This window comes from Falco biarmicus, chromosome 8 (genome assembly GCF_023638135.1).
Source record: "Falco biarmicus isolate bFalBia1 chromosome 8, bFalBia1.pri, whole genome shotgun sequence".
Lineage (NCBI taxonomy): Eukaryota > Metazoa > Chordata > Aves > Falconiformes > Falconidae > Falco > Falco biarmicus.
This window is the reverse complement of record NC_079295.1, coordinates 11763259-11787262: the sequence shown is the minus strand read 5'-3', so window position 1 is coordinate 11787262 and position 24004 is coordinate 11763259. Positions and strand designations below refer to the sequence as shown.

Sequence of the window (24004 nt, the reverse complement as noted above, 5' to 3'; positions counted from 1 at the left end):
GTTTGGCTGAAATACTTGTTACTATTTTGTGCACTACCAGAAATGAGGAGCTAGTCAGGAATAATGAGGATGAATTAAAATAAAGGGCTAAGTGTATCCAGAGTAATTGACTATCACAGGCTGTCTGATAGATTTGGCTCTGTTGAACAAAGACTCTGCTTTGCTTTGTAGAGGCCAACAAGGGGTCAGCAGTGGGCACTCCTCGAAGATAGGCTTCTGAGGCTAGGAAAGGTTATTTGCTTAGCAAATAACAGTGCTGGCAGGAAAAAAAAATCCAGTTGTTTCCCATTGCCTTTCTGCTGGAGGTTACTGCCTTGCAACTCTAGTAAAAAAGAATTTGCATGAATGTCTGCTACTCTGGAAGTCTCTGACCATGAGCATGGGAAAGGGTGTTTTCTCAGAAGAGCTAGACTGAGAAAGGGGTCTTCTTTTCCCTTACTGGGGAAAAGGGGGATTGAAACATCTTGTTTGTTCATGCTACCAAAGGCTGCAGCAGAGGACAGGAGTGGGCTCAGTTGAAGTGGTGGTCCTGTGTTCACACGTGTAGGAGAACAGGGGAGGGAGACCTGACCATGCCGAGTAGAGTTTTGAATTTCACTGCGAGGCATCGCATTTTCATAGCACAGTGCCCTTCCTCTGCAAAGCAAGGGAGCCTGTGTCAGCTCAGTGCTTATCCTCACTGGGAAAGCAGAAGCACCTAAACATGACATGCAAACAAAGCAACAGTCTGTGGTTCTAGCAGAATTTATGAAATCTTGGCTTGATGTCAAAAGGCATGTGAATGCTGCAAATTTCTTTGGTTTCCTGGGGAATTTAGCCTCAGGTTACTGGTGGGTTTTGAGTGGCATCAATAAGGATATCATTGCTTGGGAGGCTACACATAATCACAGTGCGCAGCCTGGATGCCTCTAGATCAGCACAATTATGATCTATCTTTGCTCGTAGCAACCTGAAAAATTATATAATCTAAATACTGGATTCCTAGTTTTAACAGCCCTTAACGTTAAGCTAACTGGACATGACTGTGCTCCTTTCTGTCTGCCAACAGGGATGCAGTGGTTGCATTATTTCTGTCGGTGGGCAGATTCCCAACAACTTGGCAGTGCCACTGCACCAGAGTGGAGTAAATATCCTTGGCACAAATGCTCTGCAGATTAACCAGGCAGAAGATCGCTCCATATTCTCAGCTGTTCTGGATAAGTTGCATGTGGCTCAGGCTCCCTGGAAGGCAGTCAGTACACTGGTAAGCTGGGATATGCATCTGGGAAATGATGAAGTAGATACTGGTTATTGGGAGCATCTGCTCAGAGGGACCAACTTAGTGACACATTTCAAGGTTCCAAAAAGATTTGACAGCTTTTTACTGCTGATGTTGAGGAACACTCTGATCCCTGTAAAGTGATGCTATAGGATCACTAGGAGTGGGATCGAAAATGGAAGGGAAGTAGCTTTAAATCACCTTTACATAACATGGGGTATATGCCCAGCAGAAGTTAGCATCACTGTCAGGCTACCCTAGTTTATCCTTCTGGCCTTGGAAACTATTCTAGCAGGTGACGTGTTGCCACTGCTCTTTCTTTCCTGGTGAAGCTCTATGGACAGGGAAGGTCTGAAGATGGCAACTCTGGAACCAAGGAGTCATGTATTGCATTCAGCCCAGGCTGTAGTCCCCAACTTCTCTCCATAGTCCTAATGGCTAGTGAAGTGCAAATGCTGTTAAAGCTGAAATTTTGGTATGACTTTAAAATATTTCCCTGTTCACAGCATGTTTTTCCTCCCTTTCTTTAGAGAGATGCAGTTGAATTTGCAGGCTCTGTGAGTTACCCATGTTTGCTGAGGCCTTCCTATGTTCTGAGGTAAGGCTCAGCCATCAGAGCTCGAGTCGTGGGTATGAACTGCAAAAACCTCTTGGAGACAAGGGAGAGTAATTTCATGGGACGTGTGGAAAACGCTGTGCTAGGTGCATGTGGCATAAAGCTGCCCATCTTAACAGGTGGGACAACTGCTCAAACCAATAAAGGAAGCCAATGGATCCCTTATGTCCATCAGGCACAGATCAAGGTGGAACATAATCATAAGAATTCTGTTTAGCTGCATTACCTTTTTCATATCTCAAGGCCAAAACTACAAACCATCTGGGATATTCTTTAAGGTTTGTGAGACTACTACCTGTGCAATTAAGCCAGAAAATTGTTTGCCACCAGGAAAAACAGAAGGAAACATGCTGAAGCCATTTATTGGGGTTGGCATCTGTTTTCAGAAAATGACAGTGCATCTTTTGAATTCAGCTTCTTATTTGCTAAGCTTCTCTGCTTACAGGCATGGTTTATGTTCCTGCACTGTGGCAGCTGCTTCTCTTCAAATAGACATTGTACAGGGCCACACGTTTCCAACAGCTAGAATTTTTGAAGAAGTTACACCAGTGAGTACACACAGCAAACTCACACGTTCTGAATGATCACTCTGCGAGGAGTTTCTTCATAGCCGGATGACTAGGCAGAGAGAGACAGCTTGCTGGTGAAAATAAATCAGAGACAGGATGCTTTTCGTATGAGAGAGAGACACATATCAAAATGATGAGGCACAATATATCTTTTCAGGGGAGAAAAAAACCCAAAACATTTTATTTGAAAAGAAGAAAAGTATGTTCAGCCCTCAAGGAAATATCCTTTAGAAGAGACTGCTGAATGACTTTTCTATCCAGTTTCTGAAGCTTGCAGTGGGGTTGAGAAGCAAAGTTAAAAAACAGCACTTGGATCAGGAGGATAAGCTAGAAACTGCTCCTGATGTAATTCCCCAGATTTTTAGGGAACACTTCTTTTAGCCTGTTGTTTCCATCCATATTAAATTTAGTATAGGCCCTTTCCGTGTAAGTATTTGCTAAAGGGTATTTGTGCAGATTAGGGGGACTTCAGGGAGAAAGATGAAACTGGAGGATGTAAAACTTGAGGAAACAGAAAGCAAAAAGCCCTAGCACAGCATGCTCTCTGGCCTCTATTTGCAGAACAGCAGCAAGTCCGCAGCTAGACTTCTTTGTCCTTTGAACAAATACGGCCAGTTGCCTTAGAAAACTAAATGCGTTTCCCCACCAATTACATACTGGATGCACCAGCTCACATCCTCAGTGGTGCTACTGACATAGGTCCATGGATTTAATTGAACTCTATTGATTTACATCAGCTGAAGAGGTAGTTGGATAAGTATAATTACCTAGGTACTTGTGTCTATTTATCTGAGGCTAAAGTGACTGATTTTGTGGGATAGATCCTTTCTCCACTTTTTCCCACTGCCTCTGTGAGCTTGCCCATTGAAGCAAAGGGCACACTGAGCATCAGTAGTAGAAGTGATCAATGTACCATCCTTTTTAAAAGATGCTTGTCCTTAAAAGGGACCTGAATCACTCTCAACCTCCGTTCTCCCAGATCCCTCTCTCTGGTATTACTGACAGCTCAGTTTCAAAGTAGTTTTCAGATAGAGTATCTGTATCTGCTGTGCCTCTCCCTTATAGGCTAAGACTTTAGGGGAGGAACGTAGTGAAGTGACCAGGGAGCAGCTCATTTTCATCTGCATTTACATTGTCACAACCATCACCAGTGGCCTGTGCATTCCTGGCTTCATCTGTCACTGATGAGCAATTGGGCTAAAGTGAGCAAAGCATCTGTTCTGTCCTAGGCTGGCAGCTAACCTGCCCTTATGGTGAAGGTCTGGGTCCTCAGTGGGGCCATCTGGCTGACGAGCCATCTCCTCCGGCTTAGGGGGAGCTTTAAAGACTTGGGTCAGAAAGGGGATTTGGCAGCAGTGCTAACGCTACATAACCGCAGGTCTTTATTTGATTCTTTGTTACGGTTCTGGAGGTCACCCGTCTTCCCTGGGAAGTGTAATGGAAGCATTAGGTACCATCTGCCTTTCTTTCAGTCAAGAGTCGAACAAGTGGCTGGAGTCAGGAGCTTGCTTGGCTAGTCTGTGGTGTGGTGTCTAACAGTGCTGTCTCCCTTGAAGTCAAGAGGGAAGCTGACCTGTCTTCTTTTCTTTGCCATTCTCACAGTGGGGCTGCAATGAATGTAGTCTTCAGTGAAGAGGAAATGAAGAAGTTCTTAGCAGAAGCCACCAGAGTCTCTCAGGTACCAGTCTTCGTGCTGCTACTGCTTTTTCTTCTTGTTTTTGCTGTATTTGTTTCACTGCTACTGTGTTTTCCATCTCTTTGTTTCTGCATTGTGTTTTGCTCACTCTCTCCCTTCCTTGTTTGGGGAGGACCCAGTGAAATTAGAGTTTGGACCAACATAGAACTGATAGCATCTTTCACTCATTTCTGACCTGTTTTGCCCAGCTTCTTTGAACTCAAAATTTTGTCATGGTATCTTCTCTCTTAGCAATTACATTTATGTATTTATTTAATTAATTTACTCATTTAAATGCAGGAAAAATTGCATGGTTTTTCTATGACATGTAACTCTCCAAACCATGTATCGAGTTCTATTTTCCTCTGTCACAAAAGCAGGACTGCTGCCTGCTTACTGTTAATCCAGTGAGATTATTGATCTGCAGAGTATGTAATGCAGAAGATTAAAGCTCTGATTTCTGTTCTAAATTTTTTTCAAAAGTTAAGTTTGGTGGTGTTTTTAAGTGTCTTTTTTTCTAGCAAAGAGAAAGGGATTTGGTCTAGTATGTTGAAATGTAGGGCAATTTCCCAAGTATATGAATGTTTCAGAACACAGAAAACAACTCAGCGCCTGAATTTCTTCTATTGTTACCGTCACTGTTATTGTACAAGGGATGTCTGAAGAGATGAAAATATGGAAGGAAGAAAAAATTAAATGATCGAGGCTGAATAAAGAACATAAAGAATTCACAGTCTAACCTTTCAACAGTCTCTGAATTTGGACTCACCTTCTGGTCTGTTTTCTTCTGAGGTTTTTTTCCCCTGTTTTTTTGGTGGATTTGGTTTATTTTTTTTTTTTGAATGGTCGCTATTCAGAACAGTACTATAGCACCATAAACACTACAGTCACAGGGATCTTGGAGGTAAAAATAAGTAAGTCAAAGAGGAGCTCTCTGAAAACACAACTGGCTATGGAAGCCAGACACGTTACTGCTTACTTGGATTTCTTAGGTGGTTAAAGCTTGAACGAGACCAAAACCATGTGGTTTTCAGGTATATGAGGCAAATGATGGAAGTTTAGCATTTTAGGAAGAAAAGGTGGAATGGAAGGGAGATGTCTTACAAAGTAATAATATTGTGAAGGATAGGTTAGTGTGGAAGCAATCAGACCACTTATTATCATCTTTGAACAACTTCAAAGGCATTTTTGAAAGCAGGAGAGTACCACTGTTAGTTCCATCAGAAAGAATTACGTAACTAATTCTCAAAAGACTACAGAGGCAACCTGTGGTAGAAACCAGACTCAGCAGTGCTAGGCCTCCCAAAACACTTAGCTTCTCTCTGTATTTTATTTTAAGTACTCTGCTTAGTGTTTCCCCACACACTCAGAGAAGCAGACCAGGCAGCATCTTTAAGCCACATTCAGTGGGACAGGTTACTTTCTCATGCTGGTGGATGACTTTGGATGACTTTGTGATGGCAGTGGGTACCCTACAGGAGGCTGAAGCCCAGGAAAGTGCTCCTTGGTCAGCTTAACTTGTCACAGCTTGATTGACTCGAATTGGGCAGTGTTGCTCTTTGTTGCTGAGAGGTCTTGTTTCTGGTACAGGAGGTCCTGCTGGGAGTTGAAGTCGTAGAGTCTTGGCAACACATGATGTATTCCTAGGGGAAAAAGTGGTTATTCCGTAGGATCCTTATGATGTCCAATTCTGTACACAAACAAGGCACTTACTTTTGCTGCAAATGTGACCAGTTGTGTACCATGAGTCTTTTCCTCTCTTAGTGCACCAGATCAGGGTGCTCTGGCCCTGATCCTGCAGAGACTTAGACTAATTTACATGCTAATTTTTTGCTAGTGTGGTCAGACTACTGAAGGAAGGAAGACTTCTTTCTTCCATCCGGTATTTTATATTGACAAAACCTATAGCATAGATGAAGCTAAGCTAGCAAAAATCAAACCTGAACAAAAGTACTGTATTCTGCTTTTAAGTTAGGGAGGGTTTTTTTTCAGTCTTGCCAAGGCTTTGTAGCCTGTGAGTGGTTCCTCAGAAGCTAGCAGTATTAGTTCAGAGCATACAATGAATGTGAGCATCTTTGTGGGACACAAGCTTTAGTTTTCTGGTTACAAAGCCTTACCTAGTTCTGCTTCATCCAAAAGAATGGCTCCAGATAAAGTGCCTGACCAGTGTTGTTCTGTTGTTCAACTAGTTTGCTGTTACGATGTTGTGTCATTATGGCATTTATGTTGTCAACAATGTTCAAAACTTCTCGTGCGAGTTGAGACAGATCAGAGTAAACAAGGTTCTGTGCACGTATAAAATCTTCTGGTGAAAAACTGCAGCAAGACAAAGTTATAGGACACAAGCCACTAAATTTATGAAACAGTGTAGGCTGTGGCATTGTCCTTGCCTGTGAATTTACCCTTGCACTGATAAATGTAAGGAATTGTGTCTTGTAACTTTCGGAGTTGCTTTATATTTTTTCAAGAGGAGCCTTGTGAGCATGCACTGACTGTCATTTATTCCATTTTATTCTCTAATAAATAACAGGCAGTTAATAGTGGATGGGACAAGTAAAATGTTGAGACATAAAGCTGGCCAGAAAGAATGTGGATTAGATTTTTAACTGTCTGTTGGAGCAGGCAGCTGGAAGGAGAAAGCACTAAAGGAGAAGGAAGTGTGTGCTGGCATCCCAGAGATAGGCAGGAGAGGAGAAAGGAAAACAATGTATACCAGGGAACTAATTGAGAGTCAAGGACAGGTCATTCCTGGCCAGCTATAATTGGTGGCAACCTCTTCTTGGGACACTTAGGAAACCAAGCAGAGAAATGAGAAAGGAATGATCAGTTGCCTAAAATATATGACTCTAAAACAGCAAACGGCCACTATACAAAGTCATTAAGTATGCCAAGAATCAATTACTTTGTGAAGCAGTATGTCCAGTGAGATGGCTGGGAGGCTCAGAGGGAGGAGGAATTGAAGATCTTGGAGGTACGGACTGTTTTTGGGAGACAGGATCAGAGGTCACTGGATCCATGCACATGTCCCACTGTCATCTTTTTGCTGCGATCTCACTTAAAAGCTCTTTGTGGCTTTGCCACAGATTTCCCTGTCATGGTGACATGGAGGGCTCAAATTTACGTATCAGAGACTTCGGGGAAATCATGCCAAGTTTCACCCCATTATGTCTTTGTAAAGGTCACTTATCTGTGCAAATAAGAATATTAATAGATTGGTCTTGTGAGATTCTGCTTCCAAAGGTTTTTCAGTGATGAATAGCAGAGCACTTGGATGGTCCCCAAATACTCTCAAATAAAAACTTTCTTCTTTTATCTTATCTTGATGACAGGATCATCCTGTGGTACTCACTAAATTTATTGAAGGTGCCCGTGAGGTGGAAATGGATGCTGTAGCCAAGGCAGGAAGCGTAAGAACTTTGCCTTTTTTTTTTTTTTTTTTTTTTTTTTTTTTTTTGTATTAAACTTGTTTTTCAGGATTGGAGATTTGCAAAAATGTGTGGTTTGAACGACTTGCTATACAGCCATGGATTTGTGCAGAGAACAGTAAAGAAGAAAACATGAATTCATGTTGGGTTCAAAAACATCATGCTTGAAAAGCTCAGCGTGCCTTATTGTATACATCTAAATATTTATTTTTTTAAGCATTGCTTAACCATGTTAATGAATCCTTTAGAATATAATTTTTGCTGGATTTACAGATTACTGGCTTCACAAATTACTTTCATTAGAATTGTATCAGCATGTGTTATGGTATTACCAAAGTTGTTACACCTTCACCTTGCAATTCATTACTAATCAAAGACTTCCCACAAAAAAAAAATCACAAACTTTTCATTTAACAGACATATTCTGGTTTCAGTCTTCATTTTTAACCAGCAGACAAGATCAATTTTTTTTGGTACTGAGGTAGTGCACCCTGATGCAATTCATTCAACTTGATACCTTAGGCCTGAATTTCCTCTGCTTGTTTTTCCTTATGAGTAAAACACCACAAAAGATTGTGTGTGTGTGGGAAAGCATAAAAATTGTGTTAGTTCGTACTTGTTTCTGTTGGGGAATGACAACTTTTTTGTGTTCATGGCAAACAGAACTTAAAGAGCTGGTTTAAAGCCTAATTAGCTTTTACCTTCTGACCTTCTGTCAGAACGTGTGTTAGAGGAAGAAAGCCTTAGGATGACCAGACTGTGGTAGGCTTTATCATGTGTGCAGTTTGCTTAACCATGGTATGAAAGACACTAACATGATCCTCTTGTTTGTATGCCTTGTGTCTGCCTCAGTCCTATTCTCCCCAAAACCTTGGGAAATTCACTTCCCCCACCCCCCACCCCCCATCCCCCATCTGTATCCTTGTTTGGATACAGCTCTGCTCAGGAGACTGTGCTGGGCTGGAAATGGGGGAACAGTTCATGAGAGAGGGTGAGGTGACTAACTGCTCTGGTGTTACTGTGTGCAGGTTATTTCACATGCTATTTCAGAGCATGTGGAAGATGCAGGCGTTCACTCTGGAGATGCCACCCTCATGTTACCCACACAGACTATTAGCCAGGGAGCCTTGGAGAAGGTAGGTGTTGCACTAGCAAAGAAAAGAGAAAAGAAAGGAAGAGTTTGAATCTGCTTTCCCCCTCTGCTTAGAAGAACTCAGTCACCAATGGAGAAACCAAATCACCAATGTTTTTTTTTTAAAGGCCAGTGTGATATGTGCAAGTGTAGGATGTCAGTGTGCACTCTGTGATTGGCTGTCCTGTACATAGGATCATCTGAACTGTATCCCATTGATTTAAGTAGTAGATGTGTACACTTTCAGGCCCATTGGACTTTTTTTGTTTCATTGGTTTAGAACCAGCTTCCATAGCAGTAGAAGATTGCCTAATCCATACATATATGCCATGGTTCACTTTCTGCTTTCTTTTCTTCCACAATCCTTAAATGATCAGATCAGGTGTATGACTTTCTAGCTGCCTGCTTTTCCAGAAAGGATATCAGGATGAATTAACCTCACCTAACCTTGACTTTTCCCACTTTTGAGAATAAAACTGGTAATAGAGTTAGTTGTTAAAATGCATTTTCTCAGTAAAATGTGCCATCCCTCACGATGTCATCCTTTTAAGGGTCTGCTTGGAAGCTAGCAAGAGCTGTAATGCAGTGGTCTGTGCTACAACTCTGTTTACAAGAATGTCGAAAGCCTTGTTTATGAAATAGTCATCTCCTGAAGCAGAGCCATTCAAATGGTTTTACTGAAATGGCATGTGATTTCTTGACAAACCTAGAAAATCAGACCATAGTGTTTTATCCATTTGTTCCAGAGTATATCTGGTGAGATGCATCCCACTGATTTGTGATGGGACAGGCATGTCGGTGAAATACTTTTTGGACACTTGTAAAGCGAAGTAGTTAATCTCAAAGGGCAAAACATCATTATTTATTATTTAACCAAGAAAGGTATAAAGGCTCCAGTATGCAGTGTAGGAATTGCTACAGACAGGGCAGGCTTTTATTCTCTCTCTTTCTCCTCCTTTCTCACACACACACAGATGAAGCTGATTTTTACTTCTGCCTTCAAATGGCTCTTTGAGCTCTAGGTTACCAGGCAAATTAAACATGTTTGCTTCTGAAAGATAATGCTATTATACCAAAATGAAGGTATAGAGAAAAAATATGCTAGGGCAGAGAGATACATTTCAAGGAATCCACATGTGAGGTGATTTATTACCATGACACTGTTTTGTGGGATTTATTTATTTGTTATACATACGCACATTTTTACTTTATTTATTTTTATAGGTAAAAGCTGCTACAAAAAAGATTGCAAATGCCTTTGCCATCTCTGGTCCATTCAACATTCAGTTCTTGGTGCAAGGCAACAATGTGCTGGTAAGAGCTCTTGTGACTGTTGAAGGAAACCAGGCTCTGCTATGGATAGTTAGGTGCATGTTTCCTGCACTCCCTGCCATAGCAACTCCGTAGCAATAACAGCTGTGGGTTTCTAACCTGCATTGTCTGACGATGTGAGGCTCACCTGTGCCACCCCTAGTCACACAGCTCTCCCTGTCTGTGTGGGAGAGAGCATCCTTCCCTGCCTTCACACCGAGGGTGAAGCGAGTCTGGCTGCGTTATCTGCCAGCACTAGCTATCTTTCACTGTGGGCTGCTGTCCTTCCCAAAATGTTGTTTTGAATATGATGGACGGCACTGGGACCCGTGCCTCATCCTATGAACTGAATGTCATTGCTTCTAGATGTTAGATGTCCTCTCTCATCTTTAGCTATTTTGATCATTAAAATAAGCCTTCCAAGGCACTGGAAAGAAAGCAAGACAATTTAAGTGTTTAAGCCTTTAATATAAGCCATTAAGGTGGCTATCTAAATAGCGTGGTCTTAGTAGCTAAGGGTAACAGAAGTACAGCAGATGTCTGACCCTTTACGGGTAGCGGCTGGCTTTCTGTGGCTAATGGAAGAAGGTCAGAGCAATGTGAGCAGAGTATGACTGAGGAAGCAGTGAATGGAAAGAAAAGCCCGGTGTGGTATAGAAGAGATACATTATTGGTGAAAGATCCTGTTTGGGCTATTAGTTGAGGAAAATGTACTTACCATTCTTCACTTTTCTTATATTTCACACATCGTTATTTAGCATCTCCACAGAGGGTCAGAATGGAGTTTTTCCTTTCTTGCTTTCCCTCAGCTGTGCTTGCCTTTTTTTCTGGCTAAATTCCCCTTTTCCATTCTGTCTTAATTTACCTATTTTCACCCTCATTCACTCCCCCCTCATTCTTACTTACAGCAATTCCTCTGTTGCTAATGAACTCCACGGTGCACTTCTCAGAAGGATGCAGCACTTTTTTCTTGCTTGGGTCACTGAATGACTTCTGCATGTGGATGAGGAAAGTTGGTAAGGGTAGCCCAGTCATTCATGAAGTGCCATTACCATGGGAAAAGAACAAGGTGGGCTTCTAAAGGTTGTACCTAATGCCTGTGTGTAAGTTTCCATGCCTCTTGCACATTAACTTAGGGTATGGTACAAGACGTTTTCCAAAGTGAACTCTGGATAACACCCAGTTCTAATTTTCAGACGGTAGAGATGAAACTCATTTGCAGGACGTCAGGCTCCTTGTAACTCAAGCTGGCCACTACCCTCCCTCCTTGCTGTTTGTAATATTGAACACAATTTCTGTGCCTTGTATTTGGTGATCTGAAGAGCGTCTCTTCCAAGAGGAATAAGGAGTGATTTCCAGAAATGTGAATGAATCTATTTCTTCACTGCACAGTCCCTGACCCTGGTACTTCTTTTTAATCCCATCAGGTGATAGAGTGCAACTTGCGAGCTTCACGCTCCTTCCCTTTTGTATCAAAGACTCTGGGTGTGGACTTCATCGATGTGGCCACAAAAGTGATGATTGGAAAAGAGGTTAATGAGTCATGCCTCCCCACACTGGAACATCCCATTATTCCATCCAGATATGTTGGGATTAAGGTATGGTTTCCAAAAGAACACCAAAATCCCCCCCAACAGAGCCAGCACCTAACACATTAATAGGCAATTAGTACTTTAATGTACAGAGAGAATAATTTACTCATTGGCCAAAGGTCAAATTGACCTTTTGTAGTTTCTGTCAAGATAATGTATCTTGGGAATTACAGAGAAAAATCAAAGGAAAATTATCTAGTGATTGTTAATAAAATCAATCTTCTTTTATTTCGTCTAACCTACTCTGAATCATGTTTATGGGCGGCATAATAAATATGCATTTGCAGAATTGAACACTGAGGTTCAGACTATTTCATAATACTATCTAGTATATGTGTGGACATGTACAAATTTTGTGTTCTGAGTGCCCCCTAGATTTCACTTTCAGGATTTAGGACATGGGCTGTGAATGCATGGAATCCCCTTTATATGCACCACCAGTTAAAATGGGAGTGAAAGTCTTGGATCCTTTGATTTCAGCGGGGCCAAGATTTTACTTTTCATAGTTACTAAGCTTATGTACCACCCAAGATAGCAAAGTGTACTGTAGGTATTTCTGAATGCTTAGTGGAATAAAAAAAAATAATTTAAGTTCCTAATCATAAAACTCCAGAACAGCAGTGCAGAAAATACAATGCATAAGGAGAATTGTTTATACAGAAACGTTCAAGCTTTAATAGCTTCCATATCAAGTGAAAACTGAGGAAACAGAAAACACCTAACATGTTTCTACTAATAAAATGTTCAGACCTATTAAAATACAAATAAAAAGCCAAATCTGCGGCCCAAGCGAGCTCAGCTTATTGTCAAGCCAGCCAGTCTAGAAGTAGCGTCATATTTTGTTTTGATGCTACAGGTAGGCATTATCTGAAATTCTAATCTAAGAATATTTTTCTGAGTGTTATTTATTTTTATTAATTTCAGTTATTTAGACCTGGGTCTTCTACTCTGTTGTTAGCTAAACCACCAAGTTTTCTCTCTTTCCCAGGAATGCTGGCTACAGAGCGGAAAACCCAACTACATTCTTGAAAACTTGGCTACAAAGCCTTTTATACTGGTTGTGTTCTGTGTGGATTTGTCAAATATAAAAATCTGCTAATATCTTTAGAAAGGCTAGACTGAAAAATATTCCAGTTAAATCTGGTTCTTGTTATTCATGCATCATATTTTCTGTCCTCTCACATTTTTATGATAGGAACATTTGCGTCGAAATGGGATTGTGTTTCTCCAGCAGTTCTTAAATGCTCTAAAAAGAGAATACGAAACTCTTTTCTTCTTTCTCAACATAGCTGCTCCTTTGTGGATTTGAAGTTCCACTGTTTTAGCCTTAGTGACTGGAATATTCTCTTGCCATGTTTGCTTGCAGTGTGATGCAAGTATCATGGCCTGGCCAAGATTAAATCCTGGATAAAGCATGACTGAATAAGTTTTAAATAGGATTTATTTGCAGTACCACAGCCTGCTTCTGCTGATGCATTTTCATGCTCACAGCAGACAAAAGTTAGGGAGCTGGAGGAAAGCTTTGTTGCTTGTTACCTTTCAAGACAATATATGCATAAAAAATAATCCACCTTTACTACCATATTTCAGCTTGAGACTGTAGAGTTGGCCACTGTAAATTTTTTTTCTTTATGTGTAGAAGAAGCAAAACCGATCTAAAAGTCTGGAAGACACATGATATTTTTTTAAGAAACCTTTCGCAATGAATTTCTGCTGTCACATTTTAGTTGATAATTGTTAGGTGTCATGAAACAGCAGCTGACTTGTCTGCAGTGTTACCTTCAGAGACTTCCAAGAACAGAATTATGTCTTTGAATGTAAAGCTAGATTCTTGGTTAATCAGCAATGATGGTGTCTTTATGCAAATGCCATTAGTAGTTCAAGGTGTAGAGAAGCCCTATAGAAAATTATTCCTTAGTAGAAAATTTACTCTGTTAGCCACATGTAGTCATTGGCTCTTTAACAGAGTGTTTCTTTCTCTCTCTCTTTTTTTTTTTAAGGTCAAATTAGACAAGAGAACTCACAGACTGTAGTGACCTAAGCCCTCAGATAATGATAATGATCAGGGATTTTAATATTTTCAATCAAAAGATTAAAAAAAAATATACAGGTCTGTATTTTGGGGAGGGAGAGGGAAAATACAAAAATCATAGTGTGTTCTTGTGGAATCGTTTGATTCCTGTGAGTGAAAAATTTCTGTTGGAGAACAGTTTTCTAAGAAAAACAGAGGGCCCTCAGATAGTGTATCTCCTTGTGTCATGAATTAGATGCTTCACAGCTTTTCTGTTTTAAAATGTGTCCTAAAGATGATAGTCATAGTGGACTACCACAGATTAGAAATCTGCCATCAGAATATGAGCAGAACTGCAAGAGTTAGAAGGATGATTTACTGGTGAGATACAAGTTTATTTGTTCCAGTCCATCATCAGGATGCTGGGGAGCTCACTTGCCAAGTAGTCCTTTGTTTATCAGCCTTGACCAGTGCTTTTTTTTGATTCATTCATGTCTGTCTCTTTCTGTCACTTCCAAGTGTAGCTGGATGGCTTTTGTTTTGTTTTTGTTTTGGTTTTGTGGTTGTTGTGGTTTGTTTGGTTTTTTAAACTATGCATTAGATTTTCATTCTCTTACTATCTCCTACCTCTTTCTTTCACCAGGCCCCAATGTTTTCTTGGTCCCGGCTGAGAGATGCTGACCCTGTTCTCCGATGTGAAATGGCCTCTACTGGGGAGGTATCTTCTAGATTTGCCTTTTTTCTTTGTTGTTGTTGTTGTTGTTGTTGAAACCAAGTTGACTTTAAACATCATGAATCTTTGAAACTGATCTTGTTACTGCCTGTATCGTGATGGCATCTGTAGCTTCTTCAGAAGATTTATAACATCTTTTTTAGCTGTAAAAACACACTGTCCTGGAAATCCCAGTTTATTCAGCCACTGGATGTCCCTCTTTACCTGCATGTCAGCTCCCTGAGTTGGACCTGGTTGGTGTGACAGCCTGAAATGAGTTTATCTGAGAGCTGTTGGGTTCTGGGAGGTTCTTGATGTGTCAGTCTGTTTTATGAATCACCTGCTTCTAGACAGACAAGTGCTTACAGCTTTCAACCCCCCCCCTTGACACATACCAGAATAGCAATATTGAGTCTCCAGGTCATGAGCGTTTGGTCTTGGAACATGCTGGTTTCTTGAAAGCAACAAATATGTGTGGTGATATTTTTCTTGTTGCCAGGTAACATTGAGGCATGTCCCAAGGTGTGAAAGGAAAGAAAGGGTGAATAAAATGCGATGGCTGTAGTATGGACTGTCAGTATGATGAGGGGGAAGCTGAGCTACTTCACCTACTCTTTCTACTGTGAAGTGCTTCCAAAATGTCTGTGGTGTATGCATGGCACACTCTAAAGGCAGAAAGCTGTTTCTCTTCCTTTGTAGGCTCAGCACTGACGGGAGCCCTCACTCCTCAAGGTGTACAGGTTTCTGTCAACATCATTTGAAGGGATATTAATTCATCTAGAACAAAGAGTTTTGTTTAAGAGTTATTGCTGAGCTGTCAACAGCTTCTGTAGATATACCTAAACCATCTTTAAACTTGCTTGCTCTGTTGCTTCTAGGAAAGTTGTGGTAGCAATAAACTTATTCTGGGCTAGAAAGCCCACTTGGGAAGTGATTAAATACTGAAGGTAATTAGACTGGCCTAACTCTGTTCTACCATAGCTAGGCAGGTGGCAGAGCCTGGGCTGCTCCATTTGATATGAGCTTGGGTATGTCTACATGAGCTTTTTTCATTAAGAAAGCCTTATATTTTAGTATGAAAAAGCACTATACCCAGATACAAGGTAAGAACAGCCTTAGGTCTCCTACATCTCTCCAGAATTACTTTATTTTGCTCTTCATAATGTGAGGGAAATCAATATTGCAGAAGATTTCCTTTCAGTGTAGTTAATGGGCAGAAAAAAGCCAAGTGACTTCCTTATTTTCAGAACAAAATTGATTACACAGACACCCACCCCCCACAAACACCCCCCAATGAAAAAGAGGAATAAAAATGTAACTAAGGGCAAGAATTATTTTTCTGCTCTTTATATGGAGTTAGAGATTACCTTGGTCATAAAGGAGGGATTATTAACTTTTATGAGTTGGAAAGATCCATATTCACAAATGCCATAAAATGTGACAGTTATGAAAGTCTTTCTTATGAGTGAAGTAAGGATAATAACTTGCTTTGGGTAAAATGCTCAATTATTCCTCAAAGACATTTTTCACACACATGGCTTGATTTGGGCTTGAATTTGTTGCATCTATCTGGCAGAGATGTATTTTGTGGAAGCTGTGGTTCCCACAACAGTAGAAGACACAGTGCTGGGGGATCCCTTTGAGTTCTGTGGCTATTCTGACCACGCCACAATGATAAACCTCTCCTGCAGGCTGGAAACCCCCGGTCCGAGCGTGCCTGGCAGGGAGCTGGCTGCCACCCTAGAAAGCCCAGGACATACGTAACCCCTCAGCCACTTACGCTGAAGAACAGACTGAACACTCAAGGATGAGTGTTTAGAGAAAAGCTGAGTTATTAGTTGTCATGATTTTTTTTTTTATCCCTTCCCTTGTGGGATTTTTTTGTTGTTGTTGTTTGTTCTTTTTTTTACTTCAGAAGATCTGGCAAATCATCATTTGTTCTTCTTACATAGGAAATATTGGCACCATGGTAACGGTGGGACCATGAATATGAGGGCTCCCTCTGTGATGGGAGGGACCATAGCAGGAAAATGGGAGAGCAATTCTCAATCAGCCCCTTTATCCCATCTGTGTATGTGTGCAGATTTGTTATTTCAAAGAGAAAAATCTGTGACAGTTTCTGCTTCTCACTGTTTTTCAACAAGTGTGGAGTTAGCCAGAAAAAAAAGCGAAAAGGTGAGGGGTTTGTTGTGGTTTTTTGTTTGGTTTTGTTTTTTAAAAAAAACTTTCACAAAAGCTCGTGTGTTCCTCCTTTCGTCATCAGAATTCCAAATTTTGGTAAGGAACATAGTTTAGTTCTTTCAGAAGATCATTACCGCATGACAGTCTGTGAACATCTGAGCTCCACAGGCAGTTCTGAATGATGGAGAACTGCTGAATGATTTTTATTGATTTCTTTATCAAGTCTTTGTTTACATAAAATAAATTATTATGAATTGTCGTGATTTTTTTGTTCTTTTCCTAAGTGCATACTTGAATTTTGTACATCTATGGACTTTTAATGGAAAAACAACTTTATAGTCCATGGTTTATCTTCAGAGGAAATGCCAGAAATACATGACGGCGCAAGTGCTGTCTTACCCTAGTTGGCAGCATACATGCAGAGAAACATGCCTGCATACAGAATACTCACTAATATTTAAGCATTATATAATGTTAAACAATTCGCAGTGCACTCACAAACATTGGAGCAGAGGCTGTATACAGCATTCCCATAACTCAGCAGAATCAATTGTTGTTACTCCTTGGTGTGCTGTTTGAAACTAAAGCGTTGCTTATTCCTTTGTTATTGCTTCATTAAAATGATGAGATTTTTCTGCAATGATTTTCTGATTTATTTTTTTCTACCCCTGCCTGCAGGCTCCATGCAAAAGCACTCTGATTCTGCGCAAAAAAGTCAAAAGAGCCTAATTAAAAATTTAATTCCTGTTTCTTTTTAAAACAATGATTAGGGGTTGTTTTTGGTTTTTCTCCTCATGCTTCCTTCTCTGTGCCTTTTCCCAGGTCGCATGCTTCGGGGAGGATGTATACTCTGCCTTCCAGAAGGCTATGCTTGCCACAGGGTTTAGGTTTCCTAAGGAAGGAATTTTGATTGGAATCCAGGTGAGTCCTAAGAATCAAAGCTGAGAAAGGACTGACACAGAGGAACTCAGTAACTGTTGCTTTGGTTTCATTCATGTGTCTTTTTGGCTTAAATGTGTGTCTCTGTGATGCAGCTTGAAGTGCAGTAAGACAATGAGGAATAAACACCATGGAGAGGTCTTTACTGAATTCTCTGGGGCTGGCCTATTGTTGGGTTTTTTTTTCCCTCTGGCTCCTGATGGTTTCTACTGGGAGCTGCAGAATTTTGCTGGGAGCCAACCCCCGGGATTGCTGAAAGCAGAGGTCTGGGATCAGAGTTAGAAGCCACCTTCCTGTGGGGAGCAAAGCCTATAGACAACTGGTTCAGAGAAGTGTCCCAGCTAGAACTCAGAGCCTGCTCCTTGCTCCCTCCCAGATGGGAGCCCTGGGGATGCTACTTTCCAATCCTGACATATGAACTCCATCTGTACATTGCCTCTTGCCTTTTTGCAACTAGTTCCCCTCCACCCCCGCAAAACAGTGAGAGAGTTTCCATACTGCAAAGCTGGACCTGCTAATCTTTCCCCATAGGTGCATGTATTTCATTCCAGGTAGAGCTGTCACATCATCCAACAGTGTAGGAAACATGATGTTGTTAGGTTGTTGTGGGGCTAGTTATTGGTGTAACCGTGTCAGGCAATGAGACCTCTACCAGGTCTGGCACTGTCACATTCCTCTCCTCATTGGAGTCACGATGGGAATGTACTTGAGTACAGTCTGGCAAGGGATTAAAGGACAACAGTCTTCACCCTGCTGCATGCTTTCCTGGCTGCCTTGAGGCATAGCTGCCATTATTTCTTTCCCTGTTTGATGACAGTGTGTGGCCAGTATTGTTCCCTACCATGCATCTCCTATCAGCCAGCAGTAAGTAGCTCAAAAAGGAAGAACCAACACTACATTTCTGTAGCAATGTTTTTTCTTCCTGTATCTTGTCAGAGCTCTCTCTTCTTAGGGACTGCCTCTCAGACACGTATTCTGCAGGTCCCATGATTCCACGCTAGACTGGAGCTTGGACTTTAGTTTCATCTTTTGCTGTCAGCAACCCTCAATGTTGCTGTATGTGTCAAAAAGTTTAAACAGTGTCATCATGGGAATGTCCTCCAGTGCAATGGCTTCTGCAAACAGCCTTTATGTGGAGAAGTTCCTGATGTTTTTTTCTTAGAAAGAGCCCTGCACCTCCTTTTGTAAGGAGGATGTGCATTTCAGCATGAAAAGGTTGCTAGGCAGAAAAGCAAAAAGTGTTCGTTCTTTGTCGCAGAATGGTTACCAACTGCAGGAGGTGCTGAAGTCAGAAACACTTGCAAACTTTGAGACCTGTGTATGTTCTTCAAAAATATTCAGATGTTTCCACTGCAACTAGAACATTCTTGGGCCCCATAAAGACAACTGATTGCCTCCTGCCATTTCCCCATTGTGCTTGTAATAACCTTATGCCCTACATTATTGCATAAAGCCAATAAAAAACCAAAATAGAATAGATGAATTTTCCTGTCAGACAACTGGGGTGTGAAAAATATGTTGGGCTGTCTCTGCCAGCAAAGGATGTGAAGGAAGTGTGTGAAAAATGGCCAGAAAGGAACATGACTTCTGCTAACACAGATTACTGCTTAGTCCTTAAATATACACATATATACACACGTCTATGGATTGAAACTGTTGCTCTAAGTTACCTCAAATTAGCAGAAAAGTCTTTGCTTGCTACCTAGATAAAATGTAAAAGTTCAGTATGAAACTTAGTTAGGGCAGTTAGTAGTGTGCCTACTGTATACCTAATCACTGCAGATTTTGAAACAGCATCTAAAAAAGGGGGGAAAAAAGCAGAAGAAAAAATGGGAGCCCAGTGTTTAAAATTTAAGCCTATTTTCCTGATAGCAGCTGAAGGGTAACAGGCAGCAAAGAGTAATTTTAGCTATAGAAAGCATTTATGTAGGTTCTGTGTCAATATCTGTTAAACTGAGCCAAATGTTCTATGTACACAGGTCTTAAGAAAAAAAAGGTGAAAAAAAAATAACACAACCCCAAAAGCTCAGCCCCCCCAACCTTTTAAAAGTAACAAGATTCTGTCCTTTTTAATGAGTAATTTACAGTTTATTTTCTTGCCAAAGAAACTTGAAGACAACCGATCAATCGTTTAAAGGTCTCTCTTCATCTCAGCATATTTTGATTTATAATTAAACTGCAAAAGAAGAAGTATAATGTTAATGCTGGGAACGACATATTGCTCCCTCACCACTCTGGAATTTGTCACCTACCTACTTTTTCAATGGTCCATTTTGAAACAGGGGAGATGAAGCCTTGTAGGAAGGGGAGGCTGAAATGCTGACCTAGACCTGATGTGCAGACTGTGAGTGGTCTTCCCTGAGTATTCCAGGCTGGAGGGGAGGGGAGCCCCTCACTGCAGAAACAAGATCCACAAGGAACGAGGCATAAAGCAGGCTGTGAACACCAGTAGTGGTGCTCTCATTTGAATCACAAACATGAGGTCATCTGCCTCAAACTGGCAGAAGCTGTCAGTATATCCTCAGAGGGGGAAATACAGGCTCAGAAGGACAGGTATCAGGTTGCCCCTCTCCACCGTCACTTCATGTTTAAATGTCATTGCTGTGAGGGGGTGATAGGCTGGAGGTCCCTCCCTGGGCAGAGGCCCCTGGCTTTCAAACTGCAGAGTGGTTTCTGCAAGCTGTTCTGCTGCACTCAGGGCTGATTCTTGTCAGGAGCACGTAAGTCAGCCCACTTGGGTTTCTCTGAGGAAGGTGCCGTGCTTCACCTGTAGAGGATGCTGAGTGCAAAACATATCCCGCTTTCAGAGGCTTCGTTGCTTCATGACTAATGGCTTGCTCTGATTTTTAGACTGGACTTTTAGCTCTTGCAGAGACCAAGAGGTCAAATGGTCTTGAATTCAGCTTCCCTCAAAAGTATCTAGGCTCAACATATTTAGGTTATTCAGTATACTGAATAGGTTATACAGTATACCTTTATGCCATTGCTATTAGTTATGTTGAGGTGGGAGGAGGCTGCCTTCTGGAAGGTGAAGTCAAATAGATGTAGTTAACAACAGCAGGCAGGGAGATCTTAGTTTCCTTGCATATGTTTCATTCTGGGGTATTTTGCAAATCGGGAGTCAAATGGCTGTGCTGCGACCTGCAGTCCAAACAGGTCCCCATACACCCAGGTAACGAACTCAGCCTGGCTGAGGGGCGTCCATGGTGGTGTGCTTACGGGTTGCAGTTCCAGTGGTAACCCTGCTAGGGCCATACGGAAATGCTGGTAACAAAGGAATCGTTCTCCAGATCCAACAGGCAAGCACTCCTTGACATCTGTGGGACAGCATCAGGCAGGCTGGGCAGCCAGCCGGGGCCGCAAGCCCCCTGGGTGGTCCCTGAGTTGTGAGCACGCTCTGACATTGCACTGGGTGAGGTTGCCCGGCATCTTAGGGGCCCGATGCTTTTTCAGGGTAAACGGAGTATGACTTTCTTGTTAGACAAATGAATTTCTACTACTTTATGCAAACTGATAATCTGACCTGTTTTCCTTTCACAATTTGGAGAAATCTATGATGCTGAAACCCTGAGTCTGCAATTAAATAATTTATATTTTATGCAAGCGGAGTTGAAAAGCTCATTTTATTTTCTTTCCTGATTGGGCTATTCAGTGATATCTCTGGGATGGAGTGCATCTGTCTTACATCTGTGCTGGTGACCATGAGATGCGGAAAGCATTGATGGAGTATTTTATTTTTAAATCCCAGCACTCCAAGTCTGTTGTTTCAAGGTAACCTTCTGCCTTGGTTCCTTACAAACCAGAATTTTTGCATGCTCCACAATGGGTTTTGATAGAGAATTCAAGATTAGCACAGGAGATGAGCTGGCTCCATTTTGAGCTGGATCTTAGGGAGAACTTGTGTAGCTGTATTGAATTAACTGAGGATATAGCCCTTTACAAATGGCAATGCATGCTAGCAAACATGAGAGAGAGGTTATGAGAAATAGAACTTTTCCGATAAAGGAAAAAGAATACAATTCTCCTACAATAAATATCTTCCACTAAATAAATCTTGTAACTTCTCACCTTTAGTAACTAATGGTTTCTTACACAGGTTCTTTCAGCCAGCTTGTAAATCTGAGGCTGCTCCGATGCAAGCTGACAGCTGTAATTTCTTTTCATGGAGAGGCTGTTTTATGTGTCACAAGTGTTCAGTACATGTTTGATAGAAGTTTATAATACTGTTTGAAAGCCAAACCCCCTGACCAGAAGGCAGAACGATTCTCTCTGACTGGGAAGCTGCCAGCCCTGTCACACTGTATATTTATATTTTCCAGTTAGTGTACAGAATGAGATGGCTTTCAGAATAAGGTTCTTTCCAGTGTGCTTGAAAAAAACCTGTTGATTCCTTTGCTTCATAGGAAATTGTTCACCCTTCAGAATGTTGCACTCTCACCTGTATAGGTTAACCTATTAGTAGCTCCAGCAAGGACAAGGGAGCTAGCAATAATCTCACTTGCAAATGGTCAGACCAGGCTAAAGTTAAAAGCAAGGTCTGGCCTGCCTTGGCAGTGAGAAGGGCATGTGTTGCATCTGAGCTTTGCATTGCTGTACCTTCAGCGTCCTGAAGAAAGTTATGCTGGGATCAAATTTTTACTCACCTGTTGTAAAATGGCTTGTTCAAGTGCAGATGTCTACAGAAGGTCATCTTATCTGTACTTCTATATTCTGTTGGATCTGGGTATGCATTATGAGAGTTTCTTTCAAAAACGCCCTAAGTACTTGGTCATTCAGGTCCTCCTGGGAATAGGGTGTCCCAATTTCCTGAGTGGTTTTCTATTTCCATAGACCCATGGGAGTTAGAAATGAACTCATGTGTATGCAGGCTCTTCTTCACGTGAATTTGCAAACAGAGCATCCAAAGGGAGCCCAAAGCCTGTCCATACATTATCTGCCAGATTAAAAGGCCGAATGTTTGAGCAGTGATTGAAAAGATACTCAGTTAAGAGCAGAGGAGACTTTAGTTGGTGTATTTGAGAAGACAGTTGCCCAGATATTTAACATGCAGTAGTAAATCTGTGGTTGCAGTCAAATTTGGAGTGGGAACGCTTACCCTGGTGTTGTAACAAAATACGTCTCAGCTGGGGGTGACTTGGGCTTCAGGATCCAGACAGGTTTATTGGAATGACACCGTACACACAAATTCAGGCATTTCTGTATGTGTGCATGCACGCACACACACACACACACTTAGCACAGAAAGGTGTGTTTGCCTCAGCACAGTCTGGAGGAGCTTTGTGTTGCTCAACAAAACAGTTTCTAAATCCTAGCTTTGATGCTGTATCTAACAAATTTCCTTCTTCAGAAGTCCTTCCGCTCCAGATTCCTCAGCGTAGCAGAACTACTGCATGAAGAAGGTTTTAAGGTAGGTGGTTTCAGTTATTTAAAGCTAGTGTGTTCAAAATCTGAAACGTACTCACCCCTCTACAGGAATGTAAAACGTCAGAGTTTATTTGGAGGTAGAGGAAAAAAAGGACATTTTTGATGTAAAACAGTGGTTTTTAGCTGAGGGACCCATAAAGTCAGCAGGTATCACCCAAATGAAAGTTTTTGTGATTGTTTAATTGAATATGTGGGACTGTTATAAGGCTAAAACCAACCCTGGCTCTGCTATCAGCCTGCAGCCAGGATGTCACGTTATAACTCATCTGAGTTCTCCAAGAAACAAAAATGCCAACAAGATGCCATGTATGACAGAAGGGGAGGAAGGAGAAGCCTTTTTTATGGAAAAGGTCTTTACAGTGCTTCATCTTCAGTGATGTTCACAAGCTGCAGACATGAAATCTGTGGTGTTTACATCCCTCTTGTAATTCTTCTGCATGATTTTGCATCCATATCCCTACTGAAAGGTAACTAACAACATAGCCACAGAAGATGGGCGAGAGCTTTTTAGTGTTAAGTATTATTTTCCTCAGTGGCATTAGTGTAACTACTTGATTTACAGTTCTGCCCTTCAAAACATAATGCTAGGCAAAAAGAAAAGGGGAGTGGGGGTGGGTGGGTGGGCTGCAAAAAATTTTTTTAAGTGATTGAACTTAACCCCATTGAAAGTCAGAGGGATTTAGGTTTTCCTAAGACACCTAACTCTTTCTGGATGTGTTACCACCATTCATTGACAGTCATGCATCAGCACATCACAGATAACAGAAAGTTGGGAAAGTCATGCTGTTCTCTGTGTGCCTCTCTCTGTATGGAGAAACACCTTTGTGATGAAAAATGCCCTCCAAAATCCTCTCTGACAACCAAGCTGTGTGTTGGGTCTGACCCTTGTGAGTTAAATGAAAAGTTTCGGTATTATGAAGCACATAATAAGTAACCTTTTTTTTTTTTTTTTTTTCTCTTAACAGCTTTATGCCACAGAAGGAACTTCAGACTGGCTCAATGCTAATGGCATCCCAGCAAATCCTGTGGCATGGCCATCCCAGGAAGGCCAGAATCTGATCCTCCCCTCAGTCAGGAGGTAAGAGTAATACCTTGTCAAATTTGTGTTAACATAGAATCATAGAATGGGTTGGGTTAGAAAGGACCTTACAAACATCTA

At 41.4% G+C, this 24004-nt stretch overlaps 1 protein-coding gene across 1 annotated transcript in view; it reads left to right on the top strand.

Moving 5' to 3' along the window:
• The window catches only part of CPS1 (carbamoyl-phosphate synthase 1), a 100003-nt gene that overhangs the window by 71130 nt on the left and 4869 nt on the right, over positions 1-24004 (top strand). The window contains exons 26-36 of the mRNA XM_056350543.1: positions 1049-1243; positions 1789-1856; positions 4046-4121; positions 7448-7525; positions 8572-8679; positions 9900-9989; positions 11414-11584; positions 14233-14307; positions 17305-17403; positions 22769-22828; positions 23811-23923. Coding sequence (XP_056206518.1) covers positions 1049-1243; positions 1789-1856; positions 4046-4121; positions 7448-7525; positions 8572-8679; positions 9900-9989; positions 11414-11584; positions 14233-14307; positions 17305-17403; positions 22769-22828; positions 23811-23923 — 1133 coding nt within the window. The remainder of the gene's footprint in view (positions 1-1048; positions 1244-1788; positions 1857-4045; positions 4122-7447; positions 7526-8571; positions 8680-9899; positions 9990-11413; positions 11585-14232; positions 14308-17304; positions 17404-22768; positions 22829-23810; positions 23924-24004) is intronic.